Source organism: Thalassophryne amazonica, chromosome 4 (genome assembly GCF_902500255.1).
Source record: "Thalassophryne amazonica chromosome 4, fThaAma1.1, whole genome shotgun sequence".
NCBI classification, from domain to species: Eukaryota; Metazoa; Chordata; class Actinopteri; order Batrachoidiformes; family Batrachoididae; genus Thalassophryne; species Thalassophryne amazonica.
The window spans coordinates 57,975,573-58,002,578 of NC_047106.1; the positions used below are offsets into that span (position 1 = coordinate 57,975,573).

General features: G+C 43.4%; 1 protein-coding gene across 1 annotated transcript in view; it reads right to left on the bottom strand.

The window, feature by feature from the left end:
* Window positions 1–900: 900 nt before the first annotated feature.
* slc6a4a (solute carrier family 6 member 4a) overlaps window positions 901–27,006 on the bottom strand; it is a 103,438-nt gene continuing 77,332 nt past the window's right edge. Inside the window, exons 14-20 of the mRNA XM_034168763.1 lie at window positions 20,777–20,915; window positions 9,004–9,116; window positions 7,794–7,925; window positions 2,276–2,375; window positions 1,760–1,860; window positions 1,302–1,469; window positions 901–963 (exon numbers count right to left, since the gene is read on the bottom strand). Coding sequence (XP_034024654.1) covers window positions 901–963; window positions 1,302–1,469; window positions 1,760–1,860; window positions 2,276–2,375; window positions 7,794–7,925; window positions 9,004–9,116; window positions 20,777–20,915 — 816 coding nt within the window. The remainder of the gene's footprint in view (window positions 964–1,301; window positions 1,470–1,759; window positions 1,861–2,275; window positions 2,376–7,793; window positions 7,926–9,003; window positions 9,117–20,776; window positions 20,916–27,006) is intronic.

Below are 27,006 nucleotides of genomic sequence, written 5' to 3' on the forward strand. Positions count from 1 at the left end.
AAATGTTGGTCATAGTATCTGACCCTTTGAATTTCCTCCCCTCAGGGATTGAAATTCTAAATTGTTTCCAGACAGCATGAATTTTGATCACATTGGCAGTGTCATATTATGAATCCCTTATCTAAATACTAAGGAATAAAATTATACTGGTGCCAAAGAAAACTCTTTTTTAATGACTTAAACCTTAAAAAAACACAGTGGCACTATATCTTTAAAGTCAGACAATGCGTGAGCAAGAAGCCAGTGAAAGAGGAGACCAGAACTGGAGTATACGCTGGAGAGGACATCAGTCTATCACAGGGCCACATACAGACAAACAAACACATCTGTGCTCCCACCTAGAGTCAATTTAAAGTTTCCAATTCACCTAACCTGCATGTATTTGGAAGTGGGAGGAAGCCTGAGCACCTGGAAGGAACCCACACGAACACGGGGAGAACATACAAACTACACACAGAAAGAACCAGGCAGGAAGTGTCCCAGGACCACTAAGCCACCGCTCTGCCATATGATAATAATAATAATAATAATGATAATAATAATAATAAAACCATCAACAGGGTGACTTGAGATGTTTTGTCTCTCACAAAATATATAACAACCACAAAATGCACATCTTCATTGCCTCCCTTCACTTTTGACACCTGCCCCATGGCCCAATTACTGCATTTTTGTCACATGTGGCACACTGCTCAGCAACCTTGCTACAAGTACAATGGAAACCATTAAACAAGCTTTATCTTTCAATCTACAGATTCCTCAGAGAATATGGATGTGTCTATGAGAGGTGAGTATGTCTAAATAAGGCTATTTACAAAGTGCTGGTGGTGTGTGTTACCATAAAATGATCATTACCGCTTTTGAACATGTACAGTATATGCTTGAATAAATACTGGTAAGTCAGATCTCCCAGATCTGTTCCTTGCTCCTCTGATCTTCAGTTTTGTGTCCACAGAGGAGGCCCTGTGGACACAAAACTGAAGATCACAAAACTGAACACTAAAGGAACACATGAACTCTAAAGGAACAGTTTTGGACAAACAAAAGGACAGGGTCAATAATGTGACATGAAGGCTCAACATCCTGCCTGTTTTCACTCCAAGCACTCACCTCAACAGGTGATTTCAGTAATTAGCAGTCATTCAGTAGACCTCTTCAGTAAAATCACCTGCTAAAGTCAACGCTTTGAAAAAAAAAAAAATGCAGTTTTGCTTTCTGTGGGACATGAGTTGCCATTTTTGTGATTACCACAGTGCTCAAAAAGGTAATAAAATAAAATAAAGAAACAAGAAATGCAGTACCTGTTTGAATGTGCCTTTTGCATGGAGTAAGTGGTAGACCATGTAAGAAGGCACACAGATGAATGAAGACACACCTATGCAGTAGCCTAGGATGGTGGTCCATGGTGGGTACTGGTAGTCAAACAACCTGACCTCTGGTGGAAAGGCCAGGAAACTGATAATGATGAACTGGACACAGGAAAAAAAAAACACAATAAACAGAGTTCACTTATAACAGGTGCAACCAGCGTTATTACAGACCCTCAACCATGTTGGTCAACCCCCAGCTTCTTCAGATACATGGTTGTTGAGTATTTGTCTCTATGCCTGCTTCTGAATGTGCGCCTGCTCCAGACAAAAGGAAAAAGTCAGGTACACTCCTTTATCTGTGCTCTGTGTACATCTTTTGGTACGACCTAAACGTGTACAAATGCGTGTGAGTGTGCGAGTGCCTATGTGCATGTGTGAGTGAGCCTCACCAGCAGAAAACAGGGACAGATGGCCACCCAGCAGACTCTCCAAAAGGAACCAGGGTAGAAGCCAAGCATGACCTGGATGTCGTTACAGAAACGGTTGGTACCTGGAACATTCACAATCAGCAGATGATCACAACTGTGGTGACAGAAAAATCAGTACTTGCTGTGTTCAAATACCTTTATTTCCTGAGGGGAGGTGAAGCTACTATATTGTAATAGCCTGTATGTCTGTCCAGGGCACACTGACAACACATTACCTGTATCACCAAACTTCCAGTTCTCCAAAATTTAACAAAACCAGCAAATACATTTTGTATAGTTAGTCCTTAGTGTGACTGTAGCATTTGTCAAATATTGGAAGCGTTGAAAGAAACTTCCAAACTGGAAAATACAACTGTCCTGCTGCTTTTCTTCACTGTGATTCCCTGAATACTTAGTTGCACATTTCAGTCCTCAGCTGCCATTAACAACAAGGTCATGACCTTCGTAATGATAACTAATGTCATAGCTGCTACTGACCGTAGAACCAGGACACAGCGATGACTTCCAGCAGGACCACAGTGATGACGGCAGGGCCTGTGGCGTACTCCTCAAACAACTTCACTACAAAAGCTCCTCCCTAGCGAAGGAAACAAGGAGATGAAGGATGCTTGAAATCTCAAAATTGCTCCAAGATGCACCTAGGTCTCTTTTTTCTACAGTATTTGAAACTATGATTTGTCTAATTAATTGAGAAGAAATGTTTGAAATACGGTCATAAATGATCTGTCATTGACTTCAATAATATTTTTCCATTTTTTTGTAAAACGTTTGCAACTGTGGGTCATTCCTCTGAGTCTGGTCTGCTTGAGGCTTCTTCCTCAAAAACACTAGAAGGAGTTTTCCGTACTGCTGTCGCCTGTGTACTTGCTCAGGGGGGTTGGTAAGGTTAGACCTTACATGTTGTGAAGGTGTCGTAGCACGGACCCACAACAGGGGGCGCAAATGAACGGACAATGAGTAAGCCAAAAAGTAACAATTTAATGTTGTGATAATACACAACTAAATTCACAGAATTTGCACAGTCAATTAACACCAGGTGACGTGTGGGCAGGCTCGAAGATAGAAGACCCCCGACGAGAGAGAAGCCGCGTCCCACACGGCTTCCACCACCAACGGTCTGAAGAACACCGGAGCCGCCAAGTCCCGAGTCCCCAGGTGGCCTCTGTCTTCGGCTGTCGACCCTGGTACTGCTGGCAGAAAGCAGAGATAAGATGTATGAGTGTGAGTCCGCACACTCAGTAATCCACAGTCCAAACACAGTTAGGAGGGAGCACCTCCACCTCCAATCACACACACTCGTGCAGCTCCTGGTCAACCACTTATCTGGGTTGGGGTGTGAGGCGAAGCCGTCGCTGTCACACCAAACGCCAATCCTCCAGATAAGGCAACACTCCAGGAAAACGGCTGCAACAGAAGTTCAGGTTATACACACAAAGTGTCAGTCAGCAGAGAAATGACCTTTGCAATGGTAGTCGATTTCTCGGCGAGGAGGTGGAGTTGCAGTCCGACCTTTATGGTGATGATGATGAGTGACAGCTGGTGCGATGAGTGACAGCTGTCACTTCTTCTGGGTCTGGCGCCCTCTCGTGCTTGGAGCCCGCACTCCAAGCAGGGCGCCCTCTGGTGGTGGTCGGCCAGCAGTACCTCCTCTTCAGCGGCCCACATAACATTACACATGTGAAGCATTGTTGTGATTTGGCACTATATAAATAAATTTAAATGAATTGAGATAAATGCATAACTGGGACTGCTGCAATCTTACTTAAAATAATTTTTTCACTACGGTTCATAATAAAAACTAAGACAAAGCAGCAAAAGTAAAGATAGAATATGAGCCATTTATTGGTATGAGCTTTTTGTAGGTATGTGAAGGGAAACCGAAGATTTGAGAAATTGCTAGGATTGATTAAATGGATTATTGCTTGCACCTCAAGACACAAAAACAGTTTCTTTCTGTCCGCAGCTAGACTTATAAATAATGCCAGAGACCCCCATTTACCCTGCCTCCCCACTCCTATACTGTTCATCTGCATGTCTGCACAGCTCCGTTCCACCATATTTATCTAAAACTTAGTTTTGCTCATTTGTCTATTTGACTCCTTTACTTTTTACAGAAGTATTTTTCATTCCTTTTCTTTTTACTGTTGTTTATGCGCCTATTAGTTCTTACAGAAGTATTTTCTTTTATTATTGTTAGTGCATCAATGACACCAGATCAGATTCCTTGTATGTGAGAACTTACTTGGCAATAAATTCATTCCTGATTCTGATAATAACAAAATATTCATTTGAAGGCAGTGCCTTGGTGGCCACCATACCCACCCAGTGGGTTGCTTGTTAGTGAAACTTTGAAAGTTTGATCTGGATCTGACAGAGCTGTCAAATCTGGCTTCAGAAAGTAAAAACCCTCCCATGTCTTGCTTCTACCTGTGCACCTAAAACAGGTGATCTCAACAATTAGCTCATCCACCTGTCTGAAGAGCTGAACTAATTACAATCAGCAGGTTTATTGGGAAGATGGAACAAATATGTAGCTGGACTTTTACATTCTGAAGCTGGATTTGACACCTCTGGGATCTGATCCAGATTGTGGATTTTGTGGACATTTGAATTTAATATTGAAAAGTCCATTTGGTGTACATTTTGCTTTATATCTCAATCAAAAGTGGTTCAGTCGCTCTCATTTGTGACAATGAGAATGACTTTGATCCACATCTGATCTACACTCAACAAAAATATAAATGCAACACTTTTGGTTTTGCTCCCATTTTGTATGAGATGAACTCAAAGATCTAAAACTTTTTCCACATACACAGTATCACCATTTCCCTCAAATATTGGTCACAAACCAGTCTAAATCTGTGATAGTGAGCACTTCTCCTTTGCTGAGATAATCCATCCCACCTCACAGGTGTGCCATATCAAGATGCTGATTAGACACCATGATTAGTGCACAGGTGTGCCTTAGACTGCCTACAATAAAAGGCCACTCTGAAAGGTGCAGTTTTATCACACAGCACAATGCCACAGATGTCGCAAGATTTGAGGGAGCGTGCAATTGGCATGCTGACAGCAGGAATGTCAACCAGAGCTGTTGCTCGTGTATTGAATGTTCATTTCTCTACCATAAGCCGTCTCCAAAGGCGTTTCAGAGAATTTGGCAGTACATCCAACCAGCCTCACAACCGCAGACCACGTGTAACCACACCAGCCCAGGACCTCCACATCCAGCATGTTCACCTCCAAGATCGTCTGAGACCAGCCACTCGGACAGCTGCTGAAACAATCGGTTTGCATAACCAAAGAATTTCTGCACAAACTGTCAGAAACCGTCTCAGGGAAGCTCATCTGCATGCTCGTCATCCTCATCGGGGTCTCGACCTGACTCCAGTTCGTCGTTGTAACCGACTTGAGTGGGCAAATGCTCACATTCGCTGGCGTTTGGCACGTTGGAGAGGTGTTCTCTTCACGGATGAATCCCGGTTCACACTGTTCAGGGCAGATGGCAGACAGCGTGTGTGGCGTCATGTGGGTGAGCGGTTTTCTGATGTCAATGTTGTGGATAGAGTGGCCCATGGTGGCGGTGGGGTTATGGTATGGGCAGGCGTCTGTTATGGACGAAGAACACAGGTGCATTTTATTGATGGCATTTTGAATGCACAGAGATACCGTGACGAGATCCTGAGGCCCATTGTTGTGTCATACATCACTTCATATTGCAGCAGGATAATGCACGGCCCCATGTTGCAAGGATCTGTACACAATTCTTGGAAGTTGAAAATGTCCCAGTTCTTGCATGGCCGGCATACTCACCGGACATGTCACCCATTGAGCATGTTTGGGATGCTCTGGACCGGCGTATACAAAAGTGTTTACCAGTTCCTGCCAATATCCAGCAACTTCGCACAGCCATTGAAGAGGAGTGGACCAACATTCCACAGGCCACAATTGACAACCTGATCAACTCTATGCGAAGGACATGTGTTGCACTGCTTGAGGAAATGGTGGTCACACCAGATACTGACTGGTATCCCCCCCCCAATAAAACAAAACTGCACCTTTCAGAGTGGCCTTTTATTGTGGACAGTCTAAGGCACACCTGTGAGGTGGGATGGATTATCTCAGCAAAGGAAAGGTGCTCACTATCACAGATTTAGACTGGTTTGTGAACAATATTTGAGGGAAATGGTGATATTGTGTATGTGGAAAAAGTTTTAGATCTTTGAGTTCATCTCATACAAAATGGGAGCAAAACCAAAAGTGTTGCGTTTATATTTTTGTTGAGTGTATATTGCAGATTGAGCAGATATTTGATTTTGACATTCAAAAGCCCTTTTGATCTATATTTAGGGAATAACCCTGTTGTGTCTGATGATTTGTGGACGTCCATGCTGGTTATACGATTGCAAACTGAGCTTTACCGGCGTCACGTAAAACAGCTATTTGCGACCGTATAACCAGCATGAACATCTGCAAATCTTCAGACACAAGGGGCTTATTTCCATTCTAATTCAATTCCATTGTTTGCACGGTTTATTTTTCTGTAGGTAATTCGGTTGGCGAGGCTTACCATCGAGCCGAGGCAGCGTCACTCCAACAGTGGTCAGGGTTAGGGTTAATCCATCCAATCCATCAAATGTGAAACGGTAATTCTGTATCAGAATCCATATCAATACTTTCATGTGGTAACTTAAATTCACCCATTTCAGTGGCAGCGGCGGTACGCGGGTTTCTCTCGCTCTCAGCTAACAGCACTAACAGCTAGCAGTGCGCAGCTGGTGTTCTGTTGAATTGTGTGTCTAGTCGCATAAATCAACAGTTCTGTGTCCCAACAATATTGTGCATGCGCAGTTGTGCGGAGGACAGGAATGACATCTCGTCAGAACACCAGTCAGGGCATGGAGTAATACATCCAAATGTGAAATGGTCGAATATTTTGCCACTGTTACCCCAATATTATATGGCCTGAAATCTCACACGATTAACCAATCAGATTTGCGGAAAAAATGTAATTGGATTAGAATTTGTATTATATTTTAGCTTATGAAAAGCACCTTGACAAGTTCTTCCAAGGTAAAAATTTGTGGAATTAGAAACTAGTGTTAGTGGAGGTTTGCACTCAACGAGCACAATGCTTTAGTTACGCATGTGATTATTTCCTGTAACAAACCAGACATCTCCAGAAGCTGGCAGACGGATATTATAGTGTGTTACATCAGTAAAACAAACTTGCTTTTTGTGCTGATCTGGTCTACCAAAGTTAAACAAAATGCAAACAGTTTGTCCTTATTATAATATATGGAGACTTCCAAGATGACAGACTAACTCAGGTTTTGCAAAGCATTCTGGTAACTGACTTTGTATACCTGATTTGCTTTGTCCTCCACAAGGTTAAGTGGAGCCAACTTAATTCAAAGGTTTCAGGGTTAATACGTAGCCATATAATTTCATTTTTTCAAGTTATTCTAACATCTTCATTTTACCTCCATTCTACTCATAAATGTTTATGCAAAATAGTTTTGTATAAACATTTTGGTTTATGCAAAACAATTGTGTTTTTAAGTTTTTTTTTTAATTATTATTTAAGACAGGATCAATTATATGCTGCCTCTCCAGGTTTGTGATCAAACTGATTATTTAAAAAACACGGTCAACCTATGTCCAACTGTTTATCAAACTGTGAACAGTTTTGTACTAACATCTTGTAAGTCATCAACTTACTAAGATGTGAACATTCAAAATCTTTTCTTGCATCTGCCAAGGCCATAATAAAATCATGTGCATTTATTTAGTTATTTGTCTGTCTGTCTGTATGTTAGCAAGATTATGTCAAAACTACTGCAGGGATGTTGACAGATATTAGCCCAAGGAAGACTCCATTAAATTTGGAAGTGATTCAGATCCAGATCTGGATTCTAGATCAAGTTTCACTTTATATTGGCTTTGAAGGATTACGTCAAAAATTTTATTTATTGAACCTCTGCATGCAACTTACATATGTAAGTGTGGAAAGAGCCCCGAGGTAACAAACGCACACCAGGCCCAGAACGAACCACTCTCGTCTTTTAGCCAGGATATGAGGGAATTCATCCAGCATTGCTGTGATCACCCCTTCCAAACCTGCAAACTGGAGGTCAGAGGACACCAAGAGAAGTGGGGGGAAAAAGAAGAAAAGGATGAGGACTTGTCAAGTTATGTGCTGCAAAGAAAAATAAAAAAACACCGCAACAGCCCTTTTTTTCCTTCAAAATAAAGACAAAGACTGGTATGATGTCATGTGTGAGTTGTGAGATCGCATCAACAGTAAGACTTGTGCTTCATCCAAACAGCGATATTTAAAGTCTAAAATTCACTGAGATTGTAAGTAAGAAAACAAATATTTAGGCTATGCAACATAAAAGCATGTGCGCTCGGCCTGCAGCAATATCCTCAGTCATAAAACGAGAAGCATGGCAACACCGCCGCTGATTCTACACTGATTATCTCGACATGATAAGAGGCTCATGGTCGCGCCAGGTGGCAGCTTCAAAGCACATAAACACAGGCTCGAGGAGACAAGATCACCACAGAGCAGTGATATGAGAGTGATATCACAGTGCTGTCATCGCCTGTTATCCAGAAAGGAACAGTGTGGACAATAATACCCTGAACCTTGACAGAGCCACTGGAACCACAGCGAAAATGAGGCAAATGAATAAAGACATATATATAGAGTGCATAGAAAATATAATACATACATACAACAAAATTTGTTCTCTGCATTTAACCATCCTCATTACAGTTAGACACAATCCAACCACTAGGAGCAGTGGGCAGCCACAGTCCAGCGCCCGGGGACCAACTCTAGATGTGGAGACGCTACCTTGGTCAGAGGCAGGGAAAGCAGCAGACCCTAAATAAGCATTTTTCACTGCAGGAGAAAACCCATGCCGAACATGCAAACTCCACACAGAGAGGGCGGGAAGCGAACCCAGGACTTTCTTGCTGTAAGGCATGAGTGTTAACCACTAAGCCTTTGTGCCATTTATAGCTACAGATCAGCATGGAGCAACATCCAGATTCGATTAGAAAAAGAGGAGAAGTTATGACAAGGTGCACAGAACATTTAGCAGACAGAAGGCTGACTGGGATGGCCGACTTTAAGCAGGATAATGAATCCGCCAGCGAAAGAGCAGCCAAAGTGACAGCAAAGTGAAATAACTAACCGTACTGTCCAGACCCAACATGATGATCATGAGGAAGAAGATGATGGCGAAGAATGTGGCAGCTGGCATGTTTGCTATGGCTTCTGCATAAATGATGAACAGCAGGCTGGGACCTAGAGAGAGAGAGAGAGAGAGAGAGAGAGAGGGAAAGAAATGTTGGGGTCTACTGACTTCATTATTCATAGATCTGTTATTATCATAATATCAACTAAGCAGAATCACATGACTCCTCTGTCGTCACCTTTAAGCAGGAGTGCAGGAGGTGCACAGTGCTGTAGTATTAAGTGAAAGGACTGGCACCAACCTGTCATAGTGGACCAGTGGACCACGGCCACCAAAGCGCCCTGATATTTATTTCATTACCCACTGCATCAGCTAAGCAGTGAAAGCAGGTTACTGTTTTTAGCAGTGTGTGTGTGTGTGGACAAGATAACTAAAAAAAAGGACTGGACAGATTTCCTTCAAACTTGGTTGGAATATTACTTGGACAGATGCGATTAGATTTTGGAGTAGTTTGCTCAAAAGCCAAGGTAAAGGACAACATGGTCCCAAAACACCCTTTTTTGTATATCTGAACAACTAAGAAGCTGAGATGGATGATTTAAAGTATATACTGATCAGCGAAATATTTGTGATTGATTGGTATAAATGACTTCAAAATCAAATCACACTGAAGTCAGAAGTAGAGACATTCGTCACGAAATGCCCCGCGCACAGGACTATTTTCCATGTAAAGTGCAGTAATATGTACGTGTGGGGTAGGTATTTGGTTGAACCCTCATGTGTTTGATGTAAACTGGGATACACAGTGGAAACATTGGAGATTGTCATTATATTTATTTAGAGGATCTGGCCAACAGTGACCATAAAAAATTGTTAGACTTCGAACAAATACAACTATTGGTAATTTTTTAGAAGTAGGTCAAGGTCACCGGCCTTCGAACCCATGCGAAGTACTCCTCCAAAGCATGTACCCATCAAATATGAAGTTTCTGTGAGCAATAGGTGCTGAGCAACATTGCGGCAAAGGATTTGGCAGGTGTCACCATTGGTGTGACCTTGAAAAGAAGGTCAACGTCACCGGCCTTCAGTTCACTTTCACTGTGTATGTACGGTAACTGCAACCTGTGGCTGAGGGGTATTTTTCTGTCAGACACAACATTGCTTCACTCTGCAATCTCACAGCACAGACAATCGTGCCAAATGTGGAAGAGTAGAACAGTTTTGAACACGGTTGCATATTCAATTGCAGTCAGAAGTTTATGTACATGCATCATGGGTTTGAATGTCATGGTAACTTCAGTCTGTTAATGATGTCTTTGAACGTTTCCCAGGGTGAAATGATTGTACAGCACACATCATTAATGACTTCAAAAACAAGAACTGGGTGCACAACTTTGAATTTATTTGGATCCTTTCTCATCCACACACAAGGTATATACGTACAGGCTCAAAAATATACATACATTCACTTAAGTCTTTTAATAAGTGTTTCTACAATGTTTTCTTCATGTGACAAAGTGAAGGTCTATTAAGTCCTCGTCAGGGCAGCCAAGTGGATTAGTGGTTAGTACTGATGCCTCACAGTAAGAAGGTTGTGGGATCATTTCTCATCTGCTCCTTTTTGTGTGGAGTTGTGTGGGTGCCGGGCTGTGGCTGCCCACTGCTTCTCGTGGCTTGATTGTGTCTAACTGTAATTAGGATGGTTTAAATGCAGAGGACAAATGTTGTATGTATGTATGTATGTACAATGACAATAAAGGCCCTTCTTCTTCTTCTTCTTCATCATGATTGACGAAGTGGCAGTTTCTCTTTGTCAGCATGAAAAGGACATGTTTGACAACAATCACGGGACTGACCAATGCTCAGAACAACGGGAAAGTCAAAATAACTCAGGGAGGTCTAAGAAGGAGAACTGTAGATTAAACAAGTTTGGAAGGTTGTTAAGAAGGAACCATTTCTAATCAACTGCAGATTCCAAGATCATCAGGTCAAAAAATTATAGGTTATATAAGTTATAATAAGTTATAATATACAGTAGTGTTCAGAATAATAGTAGTGCTGTTGTGTGGGCCGCTGAAGAGGAGGTACTGCTGGCCCACCACCACCAGATGGCGCCCTGCTTGAAGTGCGGGCTTCAAGCATGAGAGGGCATCATAGCAACCGGGAGTGACAGCTGTTACTCGTCATCAGCATCAGCTGTCACTCATCCACATCATCACCACCACCTTAAAGGCCGGACTGCAACTCCACCTCCCCGCCGAGAAATCAACTACCAATCAGGTAATTCTCTGCTAAACCTTAACTTCGAGTATTAGTCTGATCTCTTTTTGCAGCCGTTTTCCTGGGATGGATACCCTGTCTGCGGAGTTGGCGTTTGGTGTGGACTGCGACGGCTTCGCCTCACACCCCACCCAGATAAGTGGTTATCTCAGGAGCTGCACGAGTGTGTGATTGGAGGTGGAGGTTCTCCCTCCTTACTGAATACAGACTGTGGGATTACTGAGTGTGCGACCTCACACTCATCAGGACTGTCTCTGTTCTCTGCCAGCAGTACCGGGTCTGACTGCTGAAGACAGCGGCCACCTGGGGCGCAGGGCTTGGCGGCTCCGGTGTTCTTCAGCTCCGTTGACAGTGGAAGCTGTGTGGGATCCGGCTCTTCTCTCGCCAGGCGTCTTCTATCGTCGAGCCTGCCCACACGTCACCTGGTGTATAATTGACAGTCCACCATATTGTTATTGTCTGTACGTCGTTGTGCAATTCACAACATTAAATTGTACTTTTGGCTTATCCATTGTCCGTTCATTTACGCCCCTGTTGTGGGTCCGTGTCACTACACTTTCACAACAAGTGCTATGTGACTAAAAAGATTAATCCAGGTTTTGAGTATATTTCTTATTGTTACATGGGAAAAAAGGTACCAGTAGATTCAGTAGATTCTCACAAATCCAACAAGACCAAGCATTCATGATATGCACACTCTTAAGGCTATGAAATTGGGCTATTAGTAAAAAAAGTCGAAAATGGGGTGTTCACAATAATAGTAGTGTGGCATTCAGTCAGTGAGTTCGTCAATTTTGTGGAACAAACAGGTGTGAATCAGGTGTCCCCTATTTAAGGATGAAGCCAGCACCTGCTGAACATGCTTTTCTCTTTGAAAGCCTGAGGAAAATGGGATGTTCAAGACATTGTTCAGAAGAACAGCGTAGTTTGATTAAAAAGTTGATTGGAGAGGGGAAAACTTATACGCAGGTGCAAAAAATTATAGGCTGTTCATCTACAATGATCTCCAATGCTTTAAAATGGACAAAAAACCAGAGACGCGTGGAAGCAAATGGAAAACAACCATCAAAATGGATAGAAGAATAACCGGAATGGCAAAGGCTCACCCACTGATCAGCTCCAGGATGATCAAAGACAGTCTGGAGTTACCTGTAAGTGCTGTGACAGTTAGAAGATGCCTGTGTGAAGCTAATTTATTTGCAAGAGTCCCCCGCAAAGTCCCTCTGTTAAATTAAAGACGTGCAGAAGAGGTTACAATTTGCCCAAGAACACATCAACTGACCTAAAGAGAAATGGAGGAATATTTTGTGGACTGATGAGAGTAAAATTGTTCTTTTTGGGTCCAAGGGCCGCAGACAGTTTGTGAGACGACCCCCAAACTCTAAATTCAAGCCACAGTTCACAGTGAAAACAGTGAAGCATGATGGTGCAAGCATCATGATATGGGCATGTTTCTCCTATTATGGTGTTGGGCCTATACGAGTATAACGCATACCAGGTATCATGGATCAGTTTGGATATGTCAAAATACATGAAGAGGTCATGTTGCCTTATGCTGAAGAGGACATGCCCTTGAAATGGGTGTTTCAACGAGACAATGACCCCAAGCACACTAGTAAACGAGCAAAATCTTGGTTCTAAACCAACAAAATTAATGCCTCGCAGATGTGAAGAAATCATGAAAAACTGTGGTTATACAACTAAATACTATTTTAGTGATTCACAGGATTGCTAAAACAGCAGTTTGAACATAATAGTTTTGAGTTTGTAGCATCAACAGCAGATGCTACTATTATTGTGAACACCCATTTCTACTTTTTTTTAACTAATAGCCCAATTTCATAGCCTTAAGAGTGTGCATATCATGAATGCTTGGTCTTGATGGATTTGTGAGAATCTACTGAACCTACTGGTACCTTGTTTCCCATGTAACAATAAGAAATATACTCAAAACCTGGATTAATCTTTTTAGTCACATAGCACTACTATTATTCTGAACACTACTGTATAAGTTAGATTGATGTGTCACCACTTTGTCAAGGTGTGGAAGAAGAACTAAACTCTCACCTCAGATGAAAGGAAATTGGCTAGGATGTTCTGGAACAACCCAGAAACCACCGAGGCTCAGGCCTGCCATGAGCTGGAAACTGCTGCAACACCAGTGTCACTGTCCACAGTGAAGTGGGCTTTAAATCGCCATGGACTGAGAGGGTGCCAATCAAGAAAAAAGTCCCTGCTCCAAAATCGACACCTTCAAGCTACAGTGTATCTGGAAGATATTCAGAGCGTTTCACTTTTTCCACATTTTGTTGTTACAGCTTTATTGCAAAATTGAGTTCCCTCAAAATTCTACTCACAAGAGCCCATAATGACAACCTGATAAAAGTCCTGCGTTACTCCAGGAACTTTTGCATATAGGTACCAGCCCCCAGAGTGAAGCAGCAGGAATACATGCCTCTGTCACTGCAGGGGGAGGGAGATCAGCCTTTTCTTCTCCTTCCTTTTCCCCCTCCACCACAGGCCTCCCCTCTGCTTCTGAACCAGACCTCTTGGTAAGTCCTTGCCGCTGCCAATTTTCTTTTAGGAGGCATACTGGAGCTTCTCTGCAAAAATATCTGGAGCTGGCCGCGAGTGAGAGGCCTGCATGCAGCGCGCTAGCGTTTTTATACTGACCGCCTCCTATCGGCTGTTTGGAACGGCATTTTAACCAGGAGGTGGCGTTTAGAACGGCGTACTGTCTGCTAGCGCCGCCGTTTTGTCTGCCTCTGTCGCTGGTTAAAATGCCCTTGAGGATGCCGATGTGGGCTCTATCGCCGTTTTACACGCCGTTGATTAGGGATACAACGCCGGTCGCCAATTACAGTGGGTGTAAACTGCGGCACTACAGGAGGGGCAGGATGAAACGGCGATTAAAAGTATCAAACCGCCGTTGTTCGCGTTGTCTCCGTCATCACGCAAATTCTCCGGGAGCGCTCCCGGAATTATTCGACATGTTGAATAATTTTTTCGCCGATTCCCGGTAAAGCCAGAACTAAGCCACGCCCCCTAGTGCCGGCGTTAACAATGGCGTTTTGATCCTTAAGACGGCCAAAAACTCTTCCAGGACGCTTCCGGAACTCTTACCGTCTATGTGTAAACGGGGCTTGACACACTGCTGGCTTTTGAACTTTGTGCTGGTAACATTCTGGATGGTCTTTTTCCTCTTTGTCCAGAGGACACGATGTCCATGAGTTCCAAAAATAATTTCAAATGTGGACTCATCAGACCACAACACACTTTTCCACCGTCTGTCCATTTCAAATGAGCTTGGGCCCAGAGAAGGCAGTGGGTGTTTCTGGATGTTGATGTATGGCTTTCACTTTCCATGGCATGGAGTTTTAACTTGCACTTGTAGATTAGTAACGAACTGTGTTAACTGACAGTGGTTTTCTGAAGTGTTCCTGAGGCGCACGGGGTAAGATCCTTTACACATGATGTCGGTTTTTAATGCAGTGCCGCCTGAGGGATCAAAGTTCACAGGCATTCAAGTTGGTTTTCGGCCTTGCCGCTTACGTGTAGAAAGTTCTCCAGATTCTCTAATCTTCTGGTTATATTATGGACTGTAGATGATGGAATCCCTAAATTCCTTGCAATTGAACATTGAGAAACACTGTTCTTAAACTGATGGACTATTTTTTTCATGCACATGTTCACAAAGTGTTGATCCTCGCCCTATCTTTGCTTTTGAGTGGCTGAGCCTTTGGGGATGCTCCTTTTATACCAGTTATGACACTCACCTGTTTACAATTAACCTGTTCACCTGTGGAAACGTTCCAAACAGGTGTTCTTTGAGCAATCATCAACTTTCCCAGTCTTTGTCCCAGCTTTTGTGATGTGTTGCAGGCAGTCCATTTCAAAATGAGCAAATATTTGCACAAAAACAAAAAAGTCCTATCAGTTTGAGCATTAAATATCTTGTCTTTGTGGTGTATTCACTGAATACAGGTTGAAGAGGATTTTCAAATCACTGTATTCTATTTTTATTTACATTTCATACAACGTCCCAACTTCATTGGAATTGGGGTCATACATAAGTATTCACACCCTTTGCTCAATACTTTGTTTATGGCACCTCTGGCAGCAATTACAGCTTCAAGTATTCTTGAATATGATGCCACAAGCTTGGTGCACCTATGTTTGGGCAATTTGTCCCAGTCCTCTTTGCAGCACCTCTTAAGTTCCATCATGTTGGATGGGGAGCATCAGTGCACAGCCATTTTTAGATCCCTCCAGAGATGTTCATTGGATCAGGTCTGGGCGCTGGCTGGGCCACTCAAGGACATTCACGGAATTGTCCTGAAGATGATCCTTTGATATCTTGGCTGTGTGCTTAGGGTCATTGTGCTGCTGAAAGATGAACCATCCCCCAGTCTGAGGTCAAGAGCACTCTGCAGCAGGTTTCATCCAGGATGTCTCTGTACATTGCTGTGTTAATCTTTTCCTCAATCCTGACTAGTATCCCACTCCTCCCATTGAAAAAACATCCCCCACAGCATGATGCTGCCACCACCATGCTTCACTGTAGGGATGGTGCCTGGTTTCCTCCAAACATGATGCCTTGCATTCATGCCGAAGAGTACAATCTTTGTCTCATCAGACCAGTGAATTTTGTTTCTCATGGTCTGAGAGTCCTTCAGGGTGTTATAGCAAACTCCAAGCTGGCGTCCATGTGCCTTTCAGTAAGGAGTGGCTTCTGTCTGGCCACTCTACCGTACAGGCCTGATTGGTGGATTGCTGCAGAGATGGTTGTCCTTCTGGAAGGTTTCTCCTCTCTTGACAGAGGAATGCTGGAGCTCTGACAGAGTGACCATCGGACCATCTGGTCATCGGGATTGGTTCAGTTTAGAAGGGCGGCCAGCTCTAGGAAGAGTCCTGGTGTAATCTGAACTTCTTCCATTTACAGATGATGGAGACCACTGTGCTCAGTGGGACCTTCGCACTGAACGTTCACAAACGCCACAACAGAAAGACCAAGGTGGAGGATTAGAGAAGATCCAAAATAATTTCAAACTCGTAGCACCAATTCTTGCGGTTTTTAAAATTATTGATAATGTATGCTGTACAGTCATTCCACCCTGGCAAAAGAACAGTCAAGGTACATCACTAAAAACCCCAATTACCATGATATTTACGTCCATAAATATGGACCTGACCACAACTGTCAGTATTACTCTGTTAATTCTACGTGTTACCTGAACAATATGTGTTTTGCATGTGCACCAGGGTGAGAGAGAGAGAGAGAGAGATGTGTAGGCATGCAGAGTGTACCTGTGAACCTGTTTATGTAACGTGTCTGAGTGTTGAAAATGTTTTCAATGTGCAAAATGGTTTTTGGTGTTCTAAGGCGCAATGGCTTTCGACTGATCAGTGGTGGGCACAGCTAACCAAAAAGTTAGCTTTGATAACTGCTAATCAGCTAACTGAAAGTTATCTTTTCTAATGCTCAACCGATAAACCACCAAAAAATTTATCGGAAGCTACAGCTAACCGCTAACCTTCAGTATTGTGTCCGGTACACTCTCAGCTACTAACATGCCGATTTTGAGTTTAAACACCACCAACGCTTCTGATAGAATCAAAGGTGATCACAAACTCAAACATAGCAATGAGTCGACACGTCTGTCTTTGTGCGCCCTGCCCACTGCTGTAGGGAAGAGTCATTATTGCTCCAGCCACAAGGCAGACATCTTGAAAGGAAAGCGGGTTTGACTTATGGTTTTGATTTATAAATCAAATTAATCCAGATAGGCTAACTACATTAATGTCAACTCTGTCATTTGTACAAAGTAAAAATATAACACATATCTGTTAATTTTAAATTAATGCACTAATTCTGAAGTTTTAAACATTAACACACAGAGGCCCAAGGGATTATGGGTAAAGTGAGCCTCCGCTCACACTGATTGGTTGACTCATTCATTTTATTTAAAAACCAACACAAGTTAATGTAACGCATGTTGGTGTTTACAAATAAATGTGCTTTTGGAAAATATGTATTTTTTTCCATTTGTTTAAAAAAGGCATTTGCAAAAACAAAGTCTGTTTGTTAAGTTGTGATTCGACAATCGTGTGATATAACCGGGCACCAGTAGATGTCAGTGTTCTATGCATTTTGACCCATCTACTGGATGGCAGTGGGAAACAGCTCAGTTTATCCATAATCCCTTTGGGCATCTGTGCGTGCTAAATGTTCAAAACTTCAGAATTAGTGCATTATTTTAAATTAAAGATATGTGTTATATTTTCACTTTGTACAAATGACAGAGTTGATATTAATGCAGTTATTCTATGCAGATTAATTTGATTTTTAAATCAACCCATAAGTCAAACCTACTTTCTTTTTCAAGACATCTGCCTCGTGGCTAGACTACTGTATGTTGTCAAGGAAATATCTTTTGTTTTTTGGGGGGGACAGCTTGGCAGCTAGGCTCCTTCTGCTGGGGTAGAGTTGAGCTCAGCTCCTCTCAGGTGCCTTGCTGTTGCAAAATACATAGCAGAAAGAAGCCAACAGGGTTTATAAATGTTTTTCACCGTTACTAACTATGTAAAAAAATGTTAGCGGTTTAAAAGTTTTCAGAACTAAATTTATCGGAAGTTAATTGGTCTGCTGATGGTTTTTGAAGTTTAGCTGAATTCTAATCTGCTAACAAGAATGTTAGTTTCGCTAATTAGAGGTTAGCGGATTAGCGGAACTGTGATCACCGCTGCTGCTGATAGACAACATCAATGTACATCAAAGTGCTAGACCACACCTCAATAGTAAAGAAACACAGTCATGGGAAATTATGTCTGCTTTGCACTGTGTGCTCTGTTGTACTGAGTGGACATTTGAGCCCTTTATCTCACTCCAGAATCCAACTACAAATCCAGATCTGTCATATTCTTGGCCATCGGGGGAGCTCGGTGTTGAAGTGAGTGCTGCTTTAGTTGAGGATGGTGTTGGTGTGGTGTCCTACCTGCATCCTGGCGACAGTATCCACATCCTGGTTCCTCATTTCAGCCATGTATCCGAGCACAGTAAGATGACAAAGCCGGACAGAAAACTAGTGAGACAGTTCACCGAGCTTGTCACTAGTGCATCTCTGACGTTTGGGTGGCAGCAAAAGGAAAACAAAGTTAGGGAGACACTGTGAAAACTATTCTAAACATTTGGAAAAGCTTCTCATCAGTAACAGCAATTCTGAAATGCACCTAAATAAATCTAATATTTCTGGATGCAAAGTGTAAATAATCCTAAGTAAAACAAATTGTAAAAATTCACTCATGTGAAGGTAGCAAAGCTCATTGTGATAATGATTGCATCGTTTACAAAATGTAAAATTTCTTCAAGAAAAAAACGCACTTGTAGCAGTTGTTGTGAAACGGGTTGTAGCTGGCAAAGGCAAGGACACACCAAACCCCGACCCAGACCGAGGAAAAAAGATCTGTGCTGCTGCATCAACCACACTGGGGGAGTGAAGGATGAAGGAAAGCCATGGGAAGACAAAAATAAATGTGGATGAAGAGAAGTGGCAATACAAAACAACGAGAGCCTGTGTTTATTCAAACAGTGAATGGTTCATGTGCAGATCTTTTGGTAACAAATGGGAGAAATCTTCATACTGTAGTGCTGAGCAGTTTCTGCCAGTCCGGTTTGAGATAGAAAGACCACGCCCCCCTCCACGCTCCAGGGAGAGTTGCTCCACGGATGAGCAAGACCAGAAGAACCAGATAAGGAAAAGTGGCTGTCACCCACACGACCTGATAAAGAAGAAGGGAACAACAGTCAAGCACGGTTCTTTTTACAGATGCTGCATGTATACTGGAAGACATGGCTTGAAACCTTGTTCATACCTCCGAAAACTTTAGACAGCGTGTGTGAGATGAACCAGGATGTTCTGTCATTGCGCCATGAACTTAACCATGGCACGAATTATAAGATGTTCCAAAAAAAATTTTTTTTTTCTGTTGCAAACTTTGACATACTTTGGTGATCCCTTGCTGTGACATCATCAGGAGGTTTTACAGATGTGCCATCTTGTGGTGTACTATGGTTGTTTTTGCACATGTCAATGTATGTTATGCCATCAAACCACATTAGATCACATCTGGGACAACGGGTTTGTCACGCTTGTAGACTGTAACCTCACGAGAAACATATCAGTGAGAGTGAGAACAGTGCTGTCAGGCCCGATCTTGATGGTCTATCGTACATACTGCAAATGCATTGCAGGTGCATCCAACTCCATTTTACTATTTAAATGATGTGTATCTGAATGCAAGGGGTTGCATGTCATCACTCAATTAGCTGTGGGTGTGTTATTGGCATAGCCTCAGAATGTCACGTGTTCATTGCTTGAAAACACAAGTGTGCCAACAACTGAAGCATTGCTATTGAGATGGCAAACACAGAAGAGAGAGGTTTTCTGGCAAAGAAAGGTTTCTGCATGCACATGAGGGAGAACATCAGACTCATACACCACAACCTCTTGAGGTGAAGCATCACAAGACCTCTTTCTCATCTTTGTCCATTTGCACAATCTGTAAAGTATCTTATGAGGAGCACCCCGCCCCCAACACACACACTTTGCTGCCTCTGTACCATCTCATGGCCAGCCCCAATGCAGGCCCACTGTTGTAGTTTAATGTGCCAAACAAGCACAAGTGTACGTGTGTTATGAGTCTGGCTATGCAAAGCATATCTGATTTTTGCAATATGTAAACAGTGTATGCTGTTTACATGCAAAATAAAGTGTTTGAGTCGGTTTCTGCGACCTCATGATAGCTTTGCGACGGAACTGCACCTGACCACAACCTCATTTTAAGAACAACGTGCCTGTGGCTACACAGATGAGTGCACACAGAAGAACATGGGATGGGCATGATGAAATGACAACTGCCTCGATGGGCATTAGCAACAACACAAGCGCTGTGCACTGCTTTACAACAGGTGTAAGATAGGGCCCTTTGAATGGCTGTCTAATGGATTATTCTTTCTGTTCAGCCACATTCTATAATACATGTTTGATCTCAGTGGCTTTTGTTTTCATAAAGTACTTTACTTCATGCATTATGGATGCATGAATTACTTTAGTTGAAAAGAAGTTTTTATCCATAGCTGGACTCATGATGTGAACTTGCTTGTAGGCATACCATGTTTGATTTACGTTTAAGATTGCCATAGTCTTTTATTAGAGGTTCAAAGTGCAAACCTTGTGTGCTAAATTTAGGTTAACAGAGAAACAGATGAACATCGCCCTGTGGAAAGACTCACACAGATGATGAAGATTAAACTACAAATATTTGAAATTTGACACCGTCTTTCTAACCAACTTGCTTACTCACGATGACAAATGATAATGATGATGAAGAGATGACAACAGCAAACATTTTCTCTCCATCTGTGCCTCCATCCATCCATCCACTCTCTAACTGACATCTCCATTAGCCATGCAGGCGCCCTGCTAGTTACCTTTCCAGACGTCTTGACTCCCTTCCAGATACTGAAGTAGACGATGGTGAAGATGAAGAGCAGGCAGAGGGCCAGCTGCCAGCTGACAGAACCCAGCTGGTGAAGACCTGGGGAAAGGTGGACCTGCAACACCTGGCGGCTGGAGGGAGAAGACAGAGTGGGGACGGGTGTTTGGGGATCAGAGATAAGTTTGAAAGGGAGCCATATGGAGAACACAAGTAACAAGCACCAGGCACAGGACAGATGGAAAAAACAAACTCAGAGTGAAAAGTGGGAAAGAGACACCAAAAAGATGGGTAAGAAGGAAAAAAGTACAAAGAAGCTTGAGTTAATAGGAAGTTAAAGAAAAAGAAAGGGGTTACATTTTAAGCACCCTAGAATTACAACATAGGCATAACTCCCTGCCAACCTATCAACATATCTATCGACCTACCGACCGTACATATTCCATTTAGTCAAACATTTCTGTTTGTCAGTTTTAATGCTTACTTTATATTTATATGAAGTTATTTAAAAAAAAACAAAATATTTTTCAGTAATTCGTCACCTTGTTGATTTTCAGTGGGTCAACACCAAGATAAACACCTCTTTAAACAGCAAGGAAGATTCTGTAAGGTCCAAGAAATTAAATGAATAATTATCATAATTCAGGGTTAACTGGGGTCCCTTTGTTGTTTTTAAGTGTCTACACCTTCTTACATGCAAGTGCAGCAAACCATCAGCACCCTTAGTGAGCACATGGTGGCATGCAATAGCACAAAATGCAGAGACCACTTGCACACTAAATGAATCAAAGTTGCACGATAAATGGAATACAATGGCAAATGGTATGAATAATCCATATTACATGACATCACCCACCAATCAAATGACAAGTCTCTATTCAGGCGTTATACAGTTGTATGTAAAGTTTGGGCACCGCTGATGATTTCCATGATTTTCCTTTATAAATCATTGGTTGTCTGGATCAGCAATTTCAGTTAAATTCATATAGCAGACAACACAGCGAAATTTGAGAAGTGAAATGAAGTTTATAGGATTTACAGAAAGTGTGCAATAATCTCTGTAAACAAAATTAGGTAGGTGCATAATTTGGGCACCCCAACAGAAAAAAAACACATCAATATAATAATCCTCCCTCTTGCAGAAATAACAGCCTCTAAACGCTTCCTATAGCTTTCAGTGAGAGTCTGGATTCTGGTTGAAGGTATTTTGGACCATTCTTCTTGCAAAACATCTCAGGTTTGTTGGTTTCCGAGCATGGACAGCCCGCTTAAACTCACACCACAGATTTTCAATAATAGTCAGGTCTGGGGACTGAGATGGCCAGTTCCAGAACATTGTACTTGTTCCTCTGCATGAATGCCTTAGTAGATTTTCAGCAGTGTTTAGGGTCGTTGTCTTGTAGCATATCAGCCCCGGCGCAACTTCAACTTTGTCACTGATTCATCACCATTGTTCTCAAGAACCTGCTGATATTGACTGGAATCCAGTGACCCTCAACTTTAACAAGATTCCCAGTACCTGCACTGGCCACATAGCCACACAGCATGAGGGAACCACCTCCAAAATTTACTGTAGGTAGAAAGTGTTTTACTCAGAATGCTGTGTTCTTTTTCAGCCATGCATACCGCCCCTTGTTATGGCCAAATAACTCAATTTTAGTTTCATTAGTCCACAGCACCATATTCCAAATGAAACTGGCTTGTCCAAATGTGCTTTAGTACATCTCAAGCGACTGTTTGTGGCATGTATGCAGAAAAGGCTTCCTCTACATTGTAGCATCATACAGCATCTCTTTGTGCAAAGTGCGCTGTATAGTTGAATGATGCACAGAGACACTATCTGCAGCAAAATCATGTTGTAGGTCTTTGGGGCAGGTCTGTGGGTTGACTATGACTGTTCTCACCATCCTTTGCTTCAGCTTATCTGAGATTTTTCTTGGCCTGCCACTTCGGGCCTTAACTAGTACGCTGCCTGCGGTCTTCCATTTCCTCACTAATTCAGGCCGGTTGTTGGGCTACCTCACTTTGGTCAGTTTGGGGTGTGGCCGGCGCTACTCTCCTGTTGGTAGTTTGCAAAAGGAATTCCCTGACCTCATTTTTCAAATTTTCCTCAACAGAAACAAACACAACTGCATACTTAGTTTTACAACAAAACTGCATGATCTTCTGAAGTAATACACGGCAAACAGTCCGTCAGCCTCAACTATCGCGCCATATTCATTATCGCGTGTCATGTAACCAGCACCAGGTCAAGCAGGTGTAAGGTCACTAGTGGGAACTCCTACTTTAAATGGCGGCCAGTATCTGCCCAAATTCAGGCCAGTTGTCTGGCTGTTATGCGATTGCCTCAGCCCTCCCTCTCCTCAAAAAAAGAAAATAAAAAAACTGCAGCTCTGCTGAGAGTCTATGGATGGAAACGGCTTTAAATATACAACGCACCGCATTTTAACGTCAATAATGATAATGCTATTGTAAATATGGAAACTCGCTGGAAATTAGTCAGATTACCTGTTACTGAAAAAAATAACTGTTAATAAATTTATTTTAACATTTTTATTCCTATCAGTGGTTATTAGTTTAAGTGTTGGAGTTCACTCCAGTGAACGAGAGGGTCGCGTCCCTACGCCTTCGGGTCAGGAACAGGTCTCTCACCGTTGTCTCGGTCTACGGGCAGCAGCAGTGCAGAGTACCCGACCTTCCTGGAGTCCCTGGGAGGGGTACTAGATAGCACTCCGACTGGGGACGCCATTGTTCTCCTGGGGATTTCAACACCCACGTGGGCGGCGACAGTGAGACCTGGAGGGGGGTGATCGGGAAGCATGGCCTCCCCGATCTGAACCCGAGTGGTGTTCAGTTGTTGGACTTCTGTGCTAGTCACAGTTTGTCCATCACGAACACCAGGTTCGAGCACAAGTGTCCATAAGTGCACGTGGCACCAGGACACCCTGAGCCGGAGGTCGATGATCAACTTTGTCGTCGTATCATCTGACCCTCGGCCATGTGTCTCGGACACTCGAGTGAAGAGAGGGGCAGAGCTGTCGACCATCACCTGGTGGTGAGTTGGATCCGCTGGGAGGGGAGAACCGGTCAGACCTGACAGGCCCAAACGTATCATGAGGGTCTGCTGGGAACGACTGGTGGAACCCTCTGTCAGCAAGGTCTTCAACTCCCCCTCCGGAGAGCTTCTCCCAGATCCCGGGGAGGTTGGAGACATGGACTCCGAGTGGACCATGTTCTCCACCTCCATTGTTGATGCGGCCGCTTGTAGCTGTGGTCACAAGGTCTCTGGTGCCTGTCGCAGCGGCAATCCCTGAACCCGGTGGTGGATGCCGGAAGTAAGGGATGCCGTCAAGCTGAAGAAGAAGTCCTACTTATCTTTGTTAGTAGGTGGGACCCCAGAGGCAGCTGACAGGTACCGGCAGGCCAAGCGTGCCGCAGCCCGTGCGGTCGCAGAGGCAAAAACTCAGGTCTGGGAGGAGTTCGGGGAGGCCATGGAGGAGGACTATCGGTCAGCCTCGGAGATTCTGGCAAACTGTCCGACGCCTCAGGAGGCGGAAGCAGCTCTCCACCAGCACTGTTTACTGGAAAGGAGAATTCGACCGATGGTCGAACCTCGGATTCAGGAGGCAGTGTGGTTTCGTCCTGGTTGCGGCACACTGGACCAGCTCTACACCCTCCATCGGGTGCTCGAGGGTTCATGGGAGTTCGCCCAACCAGTCCACATGTATTTTGTGGATCTGGAGAAGGCGTTCGACCGTGTCCCTCAGGGCACCCTGTGGGGGGTGCTCCGGGGGTACGGTGTCTGGGGTCCTTTGCTAAGGGCTATCCGGTCGCTGTACGACCGCAGCAGGAGCTTGGTTCGCATTGCCGGTAGTAAGTCAAACCTGTTTCGAGTGCACGTTGGCCTCTGCCAGGGCTGCCCTTTGTCACCGGTTCTGTTCATTATTTTTATGGACAGAATTTGTATGTGCAGCCAGGGTGTAGAGGGGGTCTGGTTTGGGAACCACAGAATCTCGTCTCTGCTGTTTGCGGATGATGTGGTTCTGTTGACTTCGTCAAATCAGGACCTTCAGCGTGCACTGGGGCGGTTTGCAGCCGAGTGTGAAGCATCCGGGATGAAAATCAGCACCTCCAAATCCAAGGCCATGGTTCTCGACCGGAAAAAGGTGCTTTGTCCTCTTCAGGTCGGTGGAGTGTCCTCTTTCCATGACAAAAACTCCGGTAACAGTGGAATGTGCCATTCATTTCTAAACTGGACGCTGTCTTGATCCGATATGTCGTCTGACTAGCACAGGAATTGTGAAAAGAGTGGACATCAGCATTTTTTCGGCACATTGAGACAGACTGCAGAGGAATTCCGCGCGTCGCCGTGATGAAGCCTTCCAGGACATGTTGGGGCATGTCCAGCTCATGCACAATCACAATCAGATAATCACACGACTGAAAAGCAACCGGAATCCATCTGAAATCCACCTTTAAGCCATCCTGTGAGACCAACACCGAGGTGGTTTTGTCCCGCGTAATGAACAGCTCCGTGGCGCGTCCCTCCGCTTTTCTTTCCATGAAAAAAACTCCTGTAACGGTGGAATGTACCGAAAAAGTGCTGATGTCCACATCTTCAGCCTTTATGTGAAAGTCAGATGAGGTCCCGGATCAACAAAGCCTTCACGTTGGAAATGATCTGGTTGTTCCAGCGGGGTGTCAGCCTGTCGATGGGGGCTGGGAGCGTGCCGCGCTCTCAGCAGTTGTGGGCGGTCTTTAAACCGTCTGGATCACTCCTTAATCTGTGTAATCCCCATAAAATCGTCCCTGAAAGCCATATTAATTTTCCGAACGGTGTCCACCTGGAGGTCTCTCACAGTTTCTGAAAAAATTCTGATGGAAAAAAAGCCTAAATCATTCCGCCATTTCCTGACAATGAAAATCTGCTGAGGGGGTGGACCACTCCTCACTTAAAGCCTGCTCACAGGCGAATGACGCAACCGACAGGCGTGGAAAAACTCACGCATGCGCAAGAGGGTTCAAGCTTGTCTGATGCAATCACACGTGATTCAAATCCATATGGTTTTGAAAAAAATAAAAAGGTTGGATACGTTTGTAACAGACCTCGTATGATAAAATCGTTATCAAGTTGTTCACCAATGAATATGACTTTTTACACCCTTCAGAAAACCATACAACATCTATCATTTATAGGTATATGAAAAAATCATATACCTATGATAAAAATTACCTATGATAAAATCACATACCTTCAGAAAACCATATGGTTTTCTGAAGGGTGTATAAAGTCATATTCATTGGTGAACAACTTGATAACTGATAATATTCATATGACACCGCTGTCACATTCATTAATTTTCTATCCCTGCTTCTTCCAATTAACGGTCACAGGGGACCTGGAACCGATCCCAGCAGTCATTGAGAGGTGGGTAATTCAATACAATCAATTTGATTTATTTGTATAGCACAAAATCACAACACAGGTTGTCTCAATGCACGTCACAAGAGCAGGGTCCGAAAGAGTGGACCCAACTCAGATGAGTGATCATCCATTCTGGCAACCGCAACAATATAAAACATCAACAGAAAACATAGGAAATACAAGACATTTGATTACAACTTACAGCAAAGAAGTAAAAATTTGATAAAACAACAATAAAGTTCAAGAAATTACAATTCAAACAATTAAAACAAGGGGTAAAGGTGCAAATCAAAACCACTAAATCAGTGTCAATTATAAGAAACAGAAAAAAAGATACGTCTTCAATTTAGATATAAATGCATCCAGAGAATCAGATTGTCTTATCACATTTGGCAAACTTGTGTGGGCCGCCAGAAGAGGTACTGCTGGCCCACCACCAAAGGGCGCCCTGCCTGAAGTGCGGGCTTCAGGCACGAGAGGGCGCTGCCGCCACAGACACAGCCGGGAGTGACAGCTGTCACTCATTAATTCCTGACAGCTGTCACACATTCTTCATCATCACACTCCATAAAGACCAGACGTCATCTCCACCTCGTTGCCGAGATATCGTACTTCATTGTAGGTAATATCCTCAGCCTTTTTGTGTTTATCTGTAATCTGTACATTGTGAGTGTTTGCAGGCGTACCGGTTCCTTGTTTTGTGGAAGCTGAGTGAGTGCAGGACGGCACTCTTTTTCTCTGAGGGATCACTGCAAACACATCAGCATATTGAGTGAGAGGTGGAGGTGGCATTCCCACCG